This window comes from Daktulosphaira vitifoliae, unplaced genomic scaffold (genome assembly GCF_025091365.1).
Source record: "Daktulosphaira vitifoliae isolate Bord-2020 unplaced genomic scaffold, ASM2509136v1 Scaffold_1, whole genome shotgun sequence".
In the NCBI taxonomy this organism is placed as follows: Eukaryota; Metazoa; Arthropoda; class Insecta; order Hemiptera; family Phylloxeridae; genus Daktulosphaira; species Daktulosphaira vitifoliae.
Window position 1 is genome coordinate 87,205,451 of NW_026099572.1, and position 20,247 is coordinate 87,225,697.

Here is a 20,247-nt window from a genome sequence, read left to right on the forward strand (position 1 = left end):
CTATCAGCCTCTCCCGGGCGATCCGAACAGTGGTCGCACGTCGGTGCGGCTGCTTTACGAATACGGTGTAAGTACTCGTTAAAGCAGCCGTGGCCGGACATCACTTGGGTGAGTCGATAAGTCATCTCACCGTGAGTCCGGTCCACCCACCTGTCCAGCCGATCGGGTCCTATGAGGGACCTGGTCCACTCGCCTCTCGTCGTTTCCTCCGAGAGGCGAGTCCGCCACCGGAGCATGGTCATCCGCCTGAGCGCCAGCCGGTCCTCGGGTTCGAGGGACCGGTTGTGCTCTCGGCGGAGCTCATGCCCGGCGGCGCGTTCCTCGGCGAGCAGATCGGCGGGCGGCAATGACGACAGGATACCCGCCGCCACTCCGGACACCGTTCGGTAAGCCGAAACTGTCCGGATCGCCGCCCGCCTTTGCACCCTGAGCAGGGCTTCACGGTTTTTGGACGAATACTCAAGAGTATCCGCCCAAACCGGGGACCCGTACAGGAGAACCGAGTGTACGACGCTGACTAAAAGTCTACGCCGCATCTCTCTCGGCCCTCCCAGATTGGGCATGAGTCCCGCCAAGCAATTCATGACTTTCTGGGCCCGCTGAGCCGCACGACTAATGTGCGGCCCGAACTTTAGACGTTTGTCTATGACAAGGCCCAGATAAGTCATGGAGTCCTTAAGCGGGATCTCCACCCCCAGCACGGCGAGCCGTGGAGGAGTGAACTTGTACCTGCCCGTGAACAAGACCGCTTCGGTCTTGTCCAGGGCGAGGCTAAGTCCACTCCCCTCCTGCTGGATCCAGGCGGTGACTGCGCTGAGCGCGCAGTTTGCCCGGGATCCAGCCTCCTCGGCCGAGGCGCCTTCCGCCACCACCAGCGTGTCATCCGCGTAGCAAACGACACGCACGTGCGGTGGTAGCGGAACGCGGAACACCGCGTCGTACGCGATGTTCCACAGCAGAGGCCCGAGAACTGACCCTTGCGGGACGCCTCCTGTAACAGGTAGGATTCTCGGGCCCGCGGCGCTTTCGTAAGAGATAACCCGATCGCTAAAGTACGACCGGATCATCCGCCCGAGGTAAGGAGGCACCCGAAACGCGTCCAGCGCTCCGAGGATGTGTGACCATCGCATGGAGTTGAACGCGTTTCGGATGTCCAAGCTCACCGCCACCCCGAAACCCTGCTCAGTTTTCGCCTTGAGGGCCAAGTCCCTGAAGAGGGAGGCCGCGTCATCCGTCGACCTCCCCCTCTGGAAGCCGAACTGGCCCTCGGCCAGTCCGCCGACGTCGGCCAGGTGGGCTTCGATCCGGGTGACGAGCAGCCGAACGAGGATCTTCCCCAAGTCGTCCAACATGCAAAGCGGTCGGTACGACGAGGGGAGACCCTCGGGCTTGTCACCCTTTCTCAGAAGCACCAGCCTGGCCTTCTTCCATTTCGTGGGGAATTCAACCTCCGAGAGGCAGCAGTTCGTGACGGCGCGTATCCAATCCGGGGCAAGGTTGTGGGCCAACCCCCACACCCGGTTTGGAATCCCGTCGGGGCCGGGAGCTGTGTTCCGGCCCCGCACACGCGCCACCGCGTCAGCTACTTCTTGGCTGGTGAATTCCACCACCGACACGTCGTCCCCAAACGCCGAGGGAGGCAGGGGAAGATGTGTCGGAAAGAGCGTGTCTACCGCCCTTTCCAGCACTTCCGCCTCCAGCTGACCCGAAGCCGGTGGACCGTGGAGCTTCCGCATAACGACCCGATAGGGTTTCCTCCACGGGTCGTGGTCCACCGACTTCACGAGTTCGGCCCAGCATTTCGCTTTGGCCCGCCTGATGGCGAGCTTCAGCTCTTTGCGGGCCGACCTCAGCGCCTCCCTCGGGTCCGGGGATTCCGGGTCCCGCGGCCAACGGTTGGAGCGCGTCATAGTCCTCCTGACTCTAACGCACTCCTCACGCCTGGCCGCCACCTCGGCGTTACCCTCAAAAATTGAAAAAAATTCCCTCGTTCCCCGTAAATGGAGGAAACATCCAAAAAAATTACAAATTTGTCATATCTTAATCAGGATATAAATAAAGAAATAGCATATCATGTAGCTTTTGGAATAATCAACCAATTTTTCAAAACTAAACACTATCTAAAGATTTGCATCGAAGCGTTTTTATTGATAGTGATTTTAATCACTGACAGATATCATTATACTTGATTCAAGTATGCCACGTCACCACTGTGCAACACCCCCCTGTGTTGGGTTTCCATGGTATTTTTCATGTTAATTTTTTACACTGGTGGTTCAACAATATAAGACAGTAAATTTGCCTTGAATTTAAGAGCATATATATATTTATATACATAAATGATTAAAAATAATATTTATGTATGGTGAATATTATCGAGTNAATATTAAACTAAGCCCCTAACAGTATGGTGGATATTATCGAGCTGTACTTGTGACAAATTACGGTTACTGTATGGTAAATAATAAATTATCAATTAAAATTAGGTCAGAAATGGCTAAACATAAACAAACAAAAGAAGTTCAACGGATAAATAAAATTGTAAAAACAATTTTTTCTTTCATATCATTAAAATAAAATGAAGGTTCTGTTAAAGAAAATTAAAGTATTATCGGATGGAATGTTCATACATTACAGTATTTTAATACATATAGTGGGTATCACGTGTGCACTAAAATCTACATAATTTACGATTAAACATTTAATAGAATATAATATTTTTAATATTAATTTTAATTATTACTATAATTATTTATAACTTCGATTAACTGTTATTAATTTTATTATTTATTATATTTATAAAAAAAATGGTATATTTTTGGATGTCAAATAAAAGCTGACATATTTCAGTCTAATTATTATTGCTATAAGCATTATTATTATAATTGATTTGTATTTTATTCCAACGTGTTCAACGTTATTTTTTCCGACATCGTCTGATGATTGGTCTATTTAAAAAAAAAAAGAGAGAAAACACGAATTACAGTTCGTTCAATACGACTTTAAAAACAACATTACTACTTAATAAGGATAAAAGTTTTACTATTTGACAAATCAAACTACAGCGATAAAAACATACTGTATTTTAAGTTGAACAAAAAATACGTTATTAATAAATGAACTTAAATAATAAACTTACATAAGTCGATCTAACACATAACTCAAGATGACCATTATAAAATTTTTAAAATAACTGAATGGCAATTGATATACTAGTTTTTGTTAATTTTTCTGATCATATTAATCAAATATACAGTTTAATATAAGTCAATGTACTGCATGATATTAATTAAGGTTGGTTAAATAAAATGAAAATTAATTTTTAGATATGTTACAGGCATTGACAGGTTGATTGCTAAGAAAACATTAATGATAATCCACTTAACAACTTTAAACAAAACTGCCGTTTTCACGGCAAACTGTCTAATAATTTTCATTTTTATTATTTCAGTACACATTAAATTATAGTGTAATAACATATTACTAAATAATATTACATATTGAAACTAACTGTCATTGACTACTAAGCGCAAGATTAGCAACATCAATTTACAACTTTTTGTTATAGACTAATTGTTTATTTTTTATTCCGCGTATAGAAACCTGATTCTGATTTTTACGTTCTGTACAGTTGGATTAGTAGACTAGGTATAATAAGTATTATTTAAATACATGAATATTTTTATATTGTATAATAACTATAAAATAGTCCCGTTATCACAATTTTTATATAAGTTATTATGAATTGTGTAGTTAAAGGAAAGATAGAAAATTGTAAATTTTTAGAATTTTTAGCAACGTTTTTATTCTATAAATTAGGTTAACTTAAATTAATTTTGATTGTAAAATAAATTTAAACATATAAAAAATTTATATATTCATTTCTATTCAATCGCAATGCATAATCATAAGTCTAACCTTGTAACCTAACATTAACATATAAATTTACCCTATGAAATGTAAATAAAAGCAAAAATCTTGTAGTGACAACGAACTTCGAGAACAACAGAATAAGTCGTAGGAGGCAATTATAATATATACTATGAATATCACCACTATCAATTAAAACGAATACCACAACTAATTACGTAAGAAAACAACAATTTAAGAACGCATGAAGATACAAGATTACAAAAAGTTTCGTGAACATAACAAGGTTCCCACCCCTAATTTTAAAGAGAACCATAACTTAAAAGCTTTATAAGCATTATTAGACAAATTTTTTTTTTTCTTCTTCTTTCTTTTCTCTTTTTCTTAATATTTTGACCTTTTATAAGGTTCAGAGTCGAACCTTTAATAGGGGAAAGGGTAATGTAAGAACATTTATTACTATGGTCTTACCACTTATATTACACACGTTTTATTTCTATTTATTTAATTCGTAATACATATTAATTAGCATAGAGGGAGATGCTGATATGACAATTCTACTCGTCTGTAGCCCGGAGCTACTGACGTCGAACTAACAAAGGGCAGTTGTGTTTGAGTGGCCGTTATAGACATAGTTTTCAATATTATTACTTTCGTCTTATTTATATTATTTATAACTTTACTTGTTTTATTCAACGACCCGTCTATCGCCAATTGTCATCATAGCCAACCAACTCCGTCTCACTTGGATATACCTACTAACCAACTGTACTAGGATTCAGGTCAGACGTATTGTACATTACATATAACTTATATTTACTGAACATCTAAAATATAACTTTACTTTGTCGTTGACATAAAACAATAGTCTAATTTTATTTAATAATCTATCCTCTGTAACTAAGGTACACGATTGCCTGTGTCTCCTTCAGGCAATTAAAACTCATTTAAGGAGATAGGGACGATATTTGGGCAGACGTCGGGTAGCTTCCGATTCTTGGTTTTGATCAAGATCCTCAAATATTAAACTAAGCCCCTAACAGTATGGTGGATATTATCGAGCTGTACTTGTGACAAATTACGGTTACTGTATGGTAAATAATAAATTATCAATTAAAATTAGGTCAGAAATGGCTAAACATAAACAAACAAAAGAAGTTCAATGGATAAATAAAATTGTAAAAACAATTTTTTCTTTCATATCATTAAAATAAAATGAAGGCTCTGTTAAAGAAAATTAAAGTATTATCGGATGGAATGTTCATACATTACAGTATTTTAATACATATAGTGGGTATCACGTGTGCACTAAAATCTACATAATTTACGATTAAACATTTAATAGAATATAATATTTTAGCTTCGATGCGAAGCTGAGAAGGTATTGGTTTTACTATGATGTGTTTTTTTTTTTTTTGTGTCTGTTACCACTTTTTCTCAGCTCTCACCGAACCGATTTCTTTCAATGATACGTCAAAAGATCACAAATTGTATCTAGTCGAAGACATTATCCTCAAAAATTGAAAAAAATTCCCTCGTTCCCCGTAAATGGGGGAAACCTCCAAAAAAATTACAAATTTAAAAATCGCTAATTTTCGAAATTTTTTCAATTTTTTTTACTAAAAACTGCCGTAACTTTTTCAAAAATGATTATATCAATATAATTTTTTTTTATATAGATGCTTGATGTCTTTACTTATCATTTGGTATATTTTTTTTGTAAATTCAACCTTTTTTCTGCCCACAGGGGGGGATTTAAAATGACAACTTTTTCACAAAAAATTTACTTTTTCAACATAACTTTTGAAAATGTTCCGGAAGGTCTGACACTTTTATATATATCTTAAATTAAAGCTAATGTAATATACTTTAATTTGAAAAAAAAAAATTTGACCTCTGGACTTTTCTTCGCGGCGAAAATGGCTACCGAATGCTATTTTCGTGTGATAATTCTCGATTTTATTATTCATATTATATTTAACTTTATAATGCTATAACTTATTGAAAAGTTTATGGATCCACACAATTTTGAGAAATAATTTTTTTCAATAAACCCTTTTTCATTCGACATACTTTATCTTAATCGAGATATTAAGGAACCAGCAAATCAAGTAGCTTTTGGAATAAAACACCAATTTTTTTAAAATTAAACACTATCTAAAGATTTGCATCGAAGCGTTTATTTTTGATAGTGATTTTAATCACTGTCAGATATCATTATACTTGATCCAACTATACCACGTCACAACTGTGCCGCGACCCCCCTGTGCTGGGTTTTTTTTAACTTAATAATGCTCTAACTTTTTCAAAAATGAACATATCAATATATTTTTATTTACAAATATCAAATAAATATGTTAAAATATGAATTTGTTCAATTAAATAATTATAAGGTATGACATAAAATATAATATCACTTTTTGTAAGTTATAAATTATTTAAATGTACTATTATTTGAATAATAATATTTCAAAATTATATGTATACATTTTTACTCAAATTATTTTAAGTGTTATTCGAAAAATCTACTCTAACGTCATTTAAAAAAATTAAATATAACATAATTTTAAAATTTTTCCGGAAATATTGACACTTTAATTTAAATTTTAAATAAAGCATATTTAATATACTAATCTATGAAAAAAAAAAATGTCGAGATATAGTGAAAATGGTTATCATATTCATATATCATATTCTCGATTTAAAAGAAGGAAAAAAATTAAATAAGTTTAACTTTATACGTTATAACGATTAGATTTATATACAATTCACAAAAATCTGTGTACTCCCCTTGTAAGGTATTTTTAAAATAAAAAAAATACAAAACCCAGGAATTTAACACGACAATAGCATATTTTGAAATACGGTGGCCATTTTCATCATGGCAAGTCCAGAGGTTAATTTTTTTTTTCAAATTAAAGTATATTACATAAGCTTTGATTTAAGATATAATGGGGCCCAGCACTTACTGGTAACTTAAATAACTTTTGATCCATTTAATATTATTAGATGATTTTTTTTAAATAATAGTTATACAATAGGTTTATAATTATATATCAATATTTATGATTTACATTTTATTAAAAATTAATTATTTTTAAATTTTAAATAAAATGTAAGATAGCTATTTTGTAAAATAGATTTTAAGAGACATTTCGGTAAAAAAACAAATATATTCATTAGTAAATATTCTGTAGCATTTTAAAGTTTGTGAAAATTAGAATTTTCATGTATAATTTTACGGTATTAAAAATTGAAATACGTTTTGAAAAAAAGACCGAAGAAAACACAATCATCTCTTGATTATTATAGTTTGTAGCTATTTCCATGAAAATTACTAACGCTTTTGAATGATAGTGATTAGTAATATTTGCCTTATCAAATTTCTTATCATCGTAATTACTAAGTTTATTAATATAATAGACCTTATACTTAGTATAATATAAATCTTGACTCGTGATAATTAAATTCTAATTTTAGTTTGAATAAGAAGTTTTAATTCTAAAAATACAAAACTACTTATTAAGTAATAGGCAGTGGCGCAACTACGAGGGTGCTAGGAGGTGCTAAAGCACCCCCAAGTTCCACGTCTTTGTAATTTCAAATATTTATTTATATTATCAATACGGCACATGACCAAATTTCAGTATAATAAACTTAACTTATATGTACAATAATCATATAAAATACAAAAATACAACAACTAATAATATAATAAAGCTGATGGGTCCTTATTAGCAATACTCATCATTCTATAAAATGGCTGGATTTTTAGGTAGTTGGTATTACATTTAGGTACAGAAAAAAGAATTAGATTAGCAACTTCTATACTATGAGTACTAGTAAACCCATTCAAATTAATTATTTTAGGAATTGACTGTTAAGATTTACTCTTTCTTACAAAGTTCCAAAAATTTTTTGGATTAATACAAAAATTAGATTCACTGGGTTCAAAAATTTTCAGTAACAATTTTTCGATAAAAATTTGTATTTTGCTCGTAGTAGAGAAAATTTTCAGTAATCGAGCGGATTACGTNATTACATTTAGGTACAGATAAAAGAATTAAATGACGTGCGTGAAAAGATGGAACTTTAAATTTGATGAGCTCTAATAGTTCAGGAGAGTCTATATGACCATCAATAAGACGCCTGAGGAAAGTTAGATTAGCTTCAAGTCTCCTGTCATTTAACGTAAACAAACCGAATAGTTGCATTTTTGGTTTATAGTTATGTGGTGGATGATCAATTTTTAATTTATATGCCGCAAAGTTAAAAAATTTACGTTGCAGTCGTTTAACTTGCATCATATCACATGCAGTAACTAGATCCCAAACAATCAAACCATAAACTAAAATTGACCTTACAAAAGAAGAATACAAAGTTTTTAAAAAAGATACTAATTTAAAATCATTACAAATTCGCCTAATAAAACCTAATGTCGTGAATGCTTTGCAACACATTTTGTCTAGGTGAGCATGAAAATTCCCGATCGAAAACAATACCCAAATCAGTAATCATATTGCACGAAGATAACAATATATTATCATTAACCCTATACAAGTAATTAATATGATCACGAGTTCTATAAAACGACATTGAATGACATTTTGAAATATTCAGCTCCAACCTACTATTTTTAGCTCAATTTACCAGAGAATTAAGATCGTCCTGTAATAATAAGCAGTACCTAAATGAATTAATTTTTAAAAATAGTTCGAAGTCATCAGCAAAGAGAAGGAAATGACAGTTTAATATCATTGATAAATAATGTGAATAACAAGGGAGAAAGATGTCCACTTTGTGGAACACCAGAATGTACATCAATAATATCTGATTTTATACCATGTACTTTAACAAATTGCTTACGATCTCGTAGATAAGATTCAAACCACAACAATAATGGTTCACCAAAACCTGAATCTATCAGCACTCTCATTAATAACTTATGATCAACGCGATCAAAAGCCTTGCTAAAGTCTGTGTAAATTACATCTACTTGTGAGCGATTCATAAAAGCCTCAAATATGTAATTAGTGAAAACTAGACTGTTTGTAGTCATTGAGCGACCAGGACGAAATCCATGTTACTCATCAATTAAAACCAAATTAATAGCTGGTTTAATAGAATGCAATACTAATAAATCAAACAGTTTGACTAAATGGCTAGATAATGAAATTATCTAGTTTAAAAAATAGATTAGCAACTTCTATACTATTAGTACTAGTGAACCCATTCAAATTAATTGTTTTAGGAATTGACTGTTGTGATTTACTCTATCTTACAAAGTTCCAACAATTTTTTGGATTAATACAAAAATTAGATTCAGTCTGTTCAATAAGTTTTCTGTAACAATTTTTCGATAAAAATTTGTATTTTGCACGTAGTAGAGAAAACTTTCTGTAATCGAGTGGATTACGTGTTGCCTTAAAAATGGCGTAGGCTTTTCTTTTTTGGAACACTGTATCAATCAAATCCTTTGAAAACCATCAAGGAAAATTAGATTTATTATAGTTAACACGTGGAACCCAGTGAAGAATAGAGAAGTGTAATGCATCATACAAAGTTGATGTAGCTGAATTAACGCCTAGTTGAGTAAAAGTATTCAACCAATTATAAGATAGGAAAAAATCTGAAATACGTGTATAATCTGCTTTCGTAAAATTAAAATATGATTCAACGGCATGAAAGAATGGATTTTTTTATTTGTTGGGTAATCAATAGCTAATGCAGGATAATATCGATCTTCAAGAACAATTGGATCGTGCACCATATTAACTTTAAAGAGATTCTTATTTGTAAATATAAGATCTAACATTGAATTGTAAACGTTCAAAACATTATTAACTTGATAAAAGTTTAAGAAAGCAAAAGTCTCAGAATAGGCTGTTTTCGGTAGCCATTGAATAGAAAATACCTAAATTATCATTAGACCAATTAATATTAGGTAAGTTAAAGTCACCATATAGAATAAAACTATGGGTGCTATAACAACAAACTAGATTTTTAATTGTGCTAGAATAAGTATCATAGGATTGATTAGGAGAGTTAGGAGGAAAATATACACCATCAACTATAAAATTGTCATTATTACAACTAAAACTAACATAAATTTGTTCAATACTTAAATTAGAGATAGAAACAATTTGTGAATGAAAATCTTTATGCACAGCAATAAGGACACCACTACCTCTAGTACAATTACTCATTAAAATACTTCTATCACATCGGTAAACATTATATATATCCAAACATAATTCAGAATCAAATATATCAGAATTAAGCCAGGTTTCTGTTAAAACAAGAAATACATAATTAAAGCTGGCAAGATTACACTTAAGAGTAAAAAATTTAGTCCTAAGACCACGACAGTTTTGGTAAAAACCAAACGGAACATTATCATTCGACGTAGTATAGCTAATTGTAGGTAAATCACGAGGACAAGACTTATTAATTTTAAAATTGTAGAAATCTAATATAAAAGTACTAAGAGTGGACTTGGCATTTATTATAAAAATATATATGCTCATGCAAACCTAGTGTACAAGGCTGAACTATGAAAGTTGAGAAATTAGCTGAATCTCTGGTTGTCGATTGGTATGTTTTCACGGACCCGGTTTTTTGGAATTGATTTGACCACAGATGGAACACCATTTTCATAATATATACGTAGATTTGTTTCACCTTGAGCTGTACGAGACAACAAATCATTGTGACAAGCACGTAATAGTTGTCGTTCAAATTTGGTTTTATCCTTGACAAGATTAAACCCATTTTGGAATTGAGTACCTGACCGCTTAACCTGGTTGTATGGTACAGCAAAAATTGTGCTTCCTCTTTGTTAGTATATATTAGCTTAAGTGGGCGGGTAATACCTGGACGTGGTTTCCCAATCCGATTTGTTGGAAGGAATTTCTAACCGGCAACAAAATATTTTTAATCATGGATTCATCATGTAGAACTCTCTCAGAACCAGTTAAAGAAGTAGACTCTAATACACCATAAGCAATCACATTGGAAGAACAACGATCTCGTTCAAATAGTTCTTACAAAACCTGGCTAGTGATTGTGGATGGGTTAGCAGACGAATTGTTCTCTTCAAGACTACTAATTTTTGCCTTAAGTGAACCAATATCTCTTTTGAGTATTTTATTCTCTAACAAGTGGAAGAAGAAACTAGCTAATGTTTTAAAGCGTATGTTGATAGTAGCAATATTATCAAAAAACAAATTATATAAAAGATAGTACGACTTAATATACGAAAAGACGTAATTATTAAACTACTTATACTTGCATATAACAAACAACGAAGATTACCACGACGCACAATTGAACACAAAAATATACTTAATACTTTAAACAACAATTGTAAATAAATTATTTGTATATACCAATTGAAATTGTTATAAGGACTAAAAGTAACAAAATCTATATTATATTTTATAATTATATATTACATAACTAATACTAATTAGTAATTACTGTAAATAATTAGTAAATATGTAATGTGTATGTGATTTGTAATTGTAGCACCCCCAAGATTTGAACTCAAGTTGCGCCACTGGTAATAGGTATTATCCTTGTTATTATTTGAATACACCCGGTCATTAGAACGTTAAAAATTTTCATGGAAAAATTCATACGCATATCATATTTAGTATGAAAAGATTGTGTTTACTTCTGTCTTTTTTTATAAAACATAGCCAGCGTTTGATACCGTAGAATAAATACAGAAAAATTCTAGTTTTTACGAAATTTAAAATGTTACAGAAAATTAACTACAGAACATTAATGAGAAATTTTTCCACCAAATTATTTCTTAAAATTTATTCTAAAAAATGGCCATTTTGAATTCTTTTTAAAGATTTCTCGTAAATTTTCAAAATTATAATTTTCTTATTTAATGATAAAAATGATATTTATTACATTATTATTATAGCCCTCAAGGATATTAAATATTAAAAAAAAAAAATTAAAAAATTTTAACAGGATCAAAAGTTATTGAAGTAGTCAGTGTGTACTGGGCTACTCTGTTTATAAAATAGTTAGTATTTTCGGGATTATTTCAAAAGTGATGTTCAAAAATTTATTTTTTTTGGAAAAATTATCATTTTGAAACTTCTTCTGTGGACAGATAAAGGGTCAAATGTTCGCAAAAATATATTAAAGACTAGGTAAATACCTAAGATGTCAATAAAAAAAAAATCATATTGAGTTGTTCTATTTTTAAACAGTTAAGGCAGTTTTAGAAAAAAATATTGAAAAATTTCAAAAATTACCAATTTTTATAATTGGAATTTTTTTTGCGATTTTCCCTATTTATGGGAAATGGTGGAATTTTTTAATAATTGAGGATAATGTCTTCGACTAAATACAATTTGTGATCTTTTGACGTATTTTTCATAAAAATCGGTCCAGTGAGAGCTGAGAATAAGTGCTAACAGACTTAAAAAATAAAAAAGCACATCATAGTAAATTTAATATCTTCTCAGCTTCGCATCAAAGCTAAAATTTGATTAAAGTTATATTTAAGTAATGCCCTACTTAACTGTATGCATTCTTAATATCCCAAGACTATACAAAATCATACTATTAATGTAAAACACTCAATTACAGAAGCTAAAGACTTAAAGTAATTCTTCATACTGGGTAGTTCTTTTTTAATTTTTAAAACTTTGAAAAATTTAAATTAAAAAGTCATATTCTGAAAACATAGTTTTTATGTATATATATTTTATAATACAGAAAAAACTAATTAATGATTGTGCTAATCTAGCGTATGAAAATAGATATTCAGATGACGAAAGTGTCAACCAAATCGAAGAAGATAATATATATATTACAGAAAAAAGTGACTTAGAAATATTAAAACTAGCTTATGAGAGTGGACATGAATGGGATGAACATACGACTAGAATGGCAGCAGCGTGTGAAAGATTAGAATGTTTAGTATATGCTCACGAAAAGGGATGTAAATGGGATGCAAGTACAACTGCTACAGCTGCCATCAAAGGTAATTTAGAAATTTTAAAATATGCTCATAAAAATGGATGTCCATGGAATGAATCAACAACAGAAGCAGCTGCAATTTACGGTAGTTTAGAATGTTTGAAATATGCACATAAAAATGGATGCCCATGGAATAAATCTACAACAATGGCAGCTGCACAATATAGCCATTTAGAATGTTTAAAATATGCACACGAAAATGGATGCGAATGGGATGAAAAAATCATCGAAGCTGCTGCTTTTAATAATGATTTAGACATTTTAAAATATGCACATAAAAATGGATGTCCATGGGATAAAAAAACAACAGAAGCAGCTGCAAGCCATGGTAGTTTAGAATGTTTAAAATATTTATATGAAAATGGATGTCCATGGGATGAAAAAACAACAGAAGCAGCTGCAAGTTATGGTAGTTTAAAATGTTTAAAATATGCCCACGAAAATGGATGTAAATGGGATGATGGTACAACTCGAGCTGCTGCCTCAATAGGTAATTTAGACTGTTTAATATATGCCTACAAAAGTGGATGTCAATGGCATGATGATACAATTTGGTATGCTGCTGTGACTGGACATTTAGAATGTTTACAATATGCTCATGAAAATGGATGCGAATGGGATGAACGGATAGCTACTGAGGCTGTCAAACGAAATAATATAAAAATTTTAATTTATGCACATAAAAATGGATGTCCATGGAATAAAAACACAACAGAAGCAGCTGCAAGCTATGGTAGCTTAGAATGTTTAAAATATTTATATGAAAATGGATGTCCATGGGATGAAAAAACAACAGAAGCAGCTGCAAGTTATGGTAGTGTAGAATGTTTAAAGTATGCCCACGAAAATGGATGTAAATGGAATGATGGTACAACTCGAGCTGCTGCCGCAATAGGTAATTTAGATTGTTTAATATATGCAAACGAAAGTGGATGTGATTGGCATGATGATACAATATGGGTTGCTACTGTAACTGGACATTTACAATGTTTAATATATGCACATAGTAATGGATGCGAATGGGATGAAACCATTACTGAAGCTGCTGCTTTTAATGATGATTTAGACATTTTAAAATACGCACATGAAAATGGATGTCCATGGGATGAACGGACAGCTAATGAGGCTGTTAAACAGGGCAATATAAATATTTTAATATATGCACATAAAAATGGATGTCCATGGGATGAAAACACAACAGAATCAGCTGCAAAATATGGTAAATTAGAATGTTTAAAATATTTATATGAAAATGGATGTCCATGGGATGAAAAAACTACAGAAGCAGCTGCAACCTATGGTAGTTTAGAATGTTTAAAGTATGCTCACGAAAATGGATGTAAATGGGACGAAGGCACAACTAGAGCTGCTGCCTCAGGTGGTAATTTAGATTGTTTAATATATGCCCATAAAAATGGATGTGACTGGCATGAAGATACAATATGGGCTGCTTCTATAAACGGATATTTAGAATGTTTAAAATATGCCTACGAAAATGGATGTAATTGGGATGATGACACAACAAGATATGTTGCTGAAGGTGGTTCTCTCGACTGCATAATTTATGTTCATTTAAATGGATGTAATTGGGCTAATGGTACAGCTAGAGCTGCTGCTTTAGAAGGAAATTTTGAAATTTTAAAATATATTCACGAAAATGGATGTGGTTGGGATGATGGCACAATTAGAGCTGCTACTTCAGAAGGTAATGTTATATCTTTTATAACACTAGGTTTTTTATTAGTATTTTTTATAAAATTAATTAAGTCATTGAGTTATAACTTTATTTCTTAAAAAAAAAACATGACAACAAAACTTACAAAAACGTGTATATATTTCTTATATCATAACAAAATAGTAATAAGATTGATAATAACTCCAGTGTATGTAACACCTCCCTTTAAAAGGGATTTAAAGGGATAAAAAATTAAAACAAAACTAAATCAAATTATCTGTTAACAAACAAAAGATGTACATTTTTGTTTTTATATAATTGACAGTAAAATTATACAGCCAAAACAAAATTAAATGATGCTACATCAATCAGTGTAACGTTTATTTGTCTTAATAATTCGGTTAAATCTACTCCGACCAAAAACTCTTTAAGCTTATTTATGACCCTTGTGATTCGTCTAAGAGATCTTCCATTTATATCCTTATCCATATAAGACCTAGGATAATTAATTTTTTTTAATAATAATACCTTGTAACGACTTTTTAATAAACTTATTTTGAATTAATAATATTTCATCTGGGTGAAAATCTTTCACTAATTTTCCAACATTTTTACAATAATATTTTATTGCTTTTCCTTTATTTTTATTGAATTCTTCAGAAACTTTAAAACTACTGATTCTAAATATTTGTCATTAAAATTATTAATTAACGTCAATAACCTCTACAGTATGGTAGTTGTGCTGGTGATTAGCAGAAACCTAATGATTGATTATTTCTATAATGTAGTAAAAATATATCTAATCAACTCCTTTCTGTGCTTTTTTCATCATATCTTTACAAATATTAATAACTTTCTCATCTAGCCCATTATTTTGATGACAGCGAGGACTACAAGTTACAAGATGAAAATCCTATTTTTAAAAAAAGTTTTCAATTCACAACTATTAAAAGGGTTGTTGTCGGCAACAAATATTTTGGAAATACCAAATTTGATAAAAATTAATTTTAATCTTTCAATAACTTCATTAGTTCTTTTCCCTTTTAATTTGTTAATTTCTAACCATCTAGAGTATTATTTACATAACACTAAATAATTTTATTGTTGAAACTCAGCAATGTCTACACTAACATTATTGAAAAGTATTTTTGGAACTTTTTAAATTATGATTCTTGATTGATGGTACTTATACATTAAATCTACTATACTTTAAACATATGCTACATGACTTTATTTAATTCTCATATTTAGAACTAATAACTGGCCAATAAAGTAATAAACAGGAAAGTTTTATAATTTTAGTAATACCTAAATGAGCATTATCAAATTTCTATAAAACATACATTTTTACTTACTTGAAACTATTAACTTAAACCCTAAGTAAACTTAGCTATTATTATTTTTTATTTTAAAATAGTGTTTGAATTCTCCTTTAACATTGCACTTATGCCGGCAATTTTTGGGAAATTCACTTACTTTATTTAATACAACATCATTTGCAGTAGCATTTTAAAATTCATTTTCCTCATTATTCTCAAATTTTAATTTTATTTGAAAACTTCAAGTTCAAAATTTGAAACATACGTCGGTAATGTAGAACTTATTTCACTTAAGTTTTGATAACATTCCGGAAATCTGCGTTCTTTAAACAATAATTTAATTATAGCTTATATCACGTACAATAAGTTTAAAAAATAAAATTGACCCGACGATTTATTTTCAATGTTATAGCAGAACAAATTTATAAAATATTTAATAATATTGACATTAAACATTTAAATTCTTAAATACTTATTCATATATTACACTTATATATAATACAATTTTTAATAGAGATATAAATAAGGAAAAAGGAGTTAATTTTGCTTTTGGAATAATCCACCAATTTCTTAAAATTAATCATTATCTACAGATTTGCATTGTAGCGTTTCCTATTATAGTGATTTTAATCATTATTAGATATCATTTATACTTATCTCAACGAAGCCACATCCACACATACTGTGACCCATCAAAAAAATATACTTCAATTTCCAGTAAACTTTAAAAGGGCTATTTACTATAATTTAAATATTTTCTCAGTTATTATCGAGTCGAATTCCGTTATATTTTATTTCGTAGGTAAGATTAATTTTAATTTTGACAGCGCCATGTTTTATCACTTGATTTAATATTAGTGCTTATTATATTAAAACTTTATTTCTTAAAAGAAAACACGACATACAAAACTTACAAAAACATATATATATATTTCTGATATCGTCTACTTCCTCGCCTTAATTCCAACTACATGGAGTCGGCCACCTTTATCATAAACTTTCACTTGACACGATCTCCCACATTATCTATGATCATATCAGCTGTCCTCATATCGTATTAAATAGGATCCCTCCATCTCTTTTTTTGGTCTTCCTCTACCTCTTCTTCCTTCAACATTCATTTCTATAACTGTTCTTACAGCTTCCGGTTCTTCTCTCCTTATAACATGATCAAACAATCTAAGTCTATTTTCTCTCATCTCATTCACAACTACACCTATACTCTCTCTTATATGCTAGTTCCTTATCCTATCTTCTCTAGTTACTTCCCTCATCCAACTATGCATTCTCATCTCTGCTACACTCATTCTCTGATTTACTTTCTTATCAACGGACCAACACTCTGAACCATACATCATAGCTGGACTCACTACAATCTTGTATAATTTACCTTTCAGCCTAATTGGACACCTTTTGTTACTCCTCATACGCTTTCTCCGAATCTCTAAATACCATATATAACTTTTTCTTTTTTTCCCTAAACTTTTCTATTAGTTGCCTCACACAAAATAATGGCTTCATTGTTGACATACCAGGCATAAATCCAAACTGGTTTTTAGATACCTATGACTCGGTTCTTATCCTCTTATCTATTACCTTTTCCCAAACTTTCATACTATGACTCATAAGTTTTATGCCTTTATAATTTCCACACTTCTGTGTGTCACCTTTACTTTTAAATATCGGCACCACAATACTATTCCTCTATTCATTTAGAATTTGGCCATCTAATAAGATTTTATTTAAAAGTTCCATTAATCACATTGTGCCAACACCGCCTAATATTTTCCATACTTCTACTGGCACTTCATTTGGTCCTACTGCATTATTCTTTTTCATTGATGCCACAGCCACACATACCTCATTTTCGCTAAATAAATCTACCAGTCCCTCATTTCATGAGATATCCTCTAATGTCTCTTTTGGGTACTCCTCATTCAGTAATTTTTTAAATTACTCTTTCCACCTTTTTTTCACATCATCATCACTCGAGAGTACCTTATTATCAACACTTTTTATAGATCTTATATAATGATAATCTTTTGACCTTTGTATAAGCGTTTATTCTCCATCCAATCTTCTCTCCTTTTACTTTTCTGCCATATTTTAAATTGCTTTTTCTTACTTTCTGTGATTTTTTGAACGTCCTTACCCCACCACCAGGTTTCATTGTTTCCTGGAATTCTACTCCTACTCTCACCAACAATCTCTTTTGCAGTATTTTTTACACATCTAGTAAAACTATAACACATATCATTTATGTCTCCAAAACACTCCTTTGTCTATTTCATCACATCGTATTTGTAGTGCATAGGCACTTTTTTCTCGAATATCAATTTTACGACTATAATTCTGTCACTTTTCCTAGCTACTTCTACTTCTTTACTTTTTATCTCCTCATCCATTATTATTCCTACACCATTCTTTGTATTAGACTTACATGATTATATTATTTTATAACTCTCATATATTTTCCTCAATTTCTTTTCTTTCCACTTAGTTTTCTGCACACAGCAAATGTTAAATTTTCTCCTCTTCAATATTTCTACTAATTCTCTACTTCTACAAGTTAATGTTCCAACATTCCAAGTACTTATTCTTACTTTGTATCTATCTTTCTCCCTTATACACAAATCCAGCCTAGAGTTAAATAGTGATGTCCCTATACTATTGACACTAAAAACGTTGTGTAGACCTGTAAACTTGACTGATGAAACAGCTACCGCGCAATTTGTTCATCTGGTATCAAACACTTTATTCCTTAGGCCTTCTCCGTTTTTAACTACTTTTTCCCTCTCACCTGTTGTCCCCGCATACATCCGAAATGGAACAATCCGACTAAGTTTTGTTCAGGACACCTAATATTATTTGACAAAAATTTTTACGCCAGTTGTCGACCTAAAGCAACCTCATTAGTCGCCTCTTACGACTCGCTGAGGAGCCGTGGAAGTATTCACAGGGAAAGTAAATATTTCTTATATGATAACATAAAATGATATTATAATTGATAATAATCTCAATGTATGTAACAGGTAATTTAGATTGTATAATATATGCCTACAAAAATGGATGTAATTGGGATGAAAGTACAATAAGACTTGCTGCTGAAGGTGGATTTTTTGACATTTTAAAGTATGCCCACGAAAATGGATGTAAATGGGATGAAGGTACAACTAGAGCGGCTGCATCAAGCGGCTGTTTAGATTGCTTAATTTATGCCAATGAAAATGGATATGTTTGGGATAAAGGTACAACTAAAGCTGCTGCAGCAAGTGGCTGTTTTGATTGTTTAGTATATGCTCATAAAAATGGGTGTAATTGGGATGAGGGTACAACTAGAGCTGCGGCAGCAAGCGGCTGTTTAGATTGTTTAATATATGCTAATGAAAATGGATGTAACTGGGATGAATATACAATAGTTACAGCTGCCACACATGGTAAATTAGATTGTTTAAAATATTGTCATACATGTCTAAGTGATTGGGTCGAAGGTACAATGAGAGGTGCTGCAGCAAATGGACATTTAGACTGCCTAATATATGCTTATGAAAATGGTTGTGATTGGGACGAAGGTACAACAAGAGAAGCTGCTGCGAGTGGTTATATGAGCTGTATGATATATGCACATGAAAATGGTTGTAAATGGGATGAAGGGACAAAAAGTGGAGCTGCTGCAAATGGACATTTAAACTGCCTAAAATATGCCCATGAAAATGAATGTGATTGGGACGAGAGCACAACAAGACTTGCTGCTGCTAATGGTCATTTTCGTTGCTTAAAATACGCAAATGAACATTTTTGTCCTTGAAGTAGAAGTACGATTTATGAAGCTACTCGATATTCTCATTTTGACATAATAAACTATGCTTATGAAAATAATTGTCCTAATGAGTTTTTTGTTTCTTTATTTTTTATATTCATTCATGTTGGCCATTTACGTTATATTGTAATTAAATTGTCTTAAATATTAATGGAGTTAATTTTATTGACAGCGTTTTTGACATTTAACTTACTTAAAATATACCCATTTTTCATAGTTTGACCAAAATCCAATACATTATATTAATAATTCTATTAAGTTTTTAATCATGTTACAAAAAACCTGGATATCTTTATGAACCAAAATTTTCTAAACGTTTTTTATGTTAATTGAAGAATGAAAACCGGCCTGGGAATGAGATTATTGTGCAAAGCATCTAAAATTTAATAATATTATTTGTTAAGGATCGTAAAATTAAAATAATTCGTTTAGATTAAATTACAAATTTAAGTACAGCTGGCGACAAGTGAGGTGTATATGAGAAATTTTTTTTTAACTTAATATTAATAGATGTCAGACAGTAATTAAAATTACCGTCCTAAAATGTTTTGATGTTA

General features: G+C 32.0%; 1 protein-coding gene across 1 annotated transcript in view; it reads left to right on the forward strand.

Moving 5' to 3' along the window:
- The window catches only part of LOC126910350 (uncharacterized), a 20,941-nt gene extending 1,075 nt beyond the window's left edge, over positions 1-19,866 (forward strand). Inside the window, exons 3-5 of the mRNA XM_050692843.1 lie at positions 12,644-13,339; positions 14,231-14,581; positions 18,903-19,866. Of these exons, the coding sequence (XP_050548800.1) occupies positions 12,644-13,339; positions 14,231-14,581; positions 18,903-19,678 (1,823 nt within the window). The 3' untranslated portion in view covers positions 19,679-19,866. The remainder of the gene's footprint in view (positions 1-12,643; positions 13,340-14,230; positions 14,582-18,902) is intronic.
- The last annotated feature ends 381 nt before the right edge of the window (positions 19,867-20,247 follow it).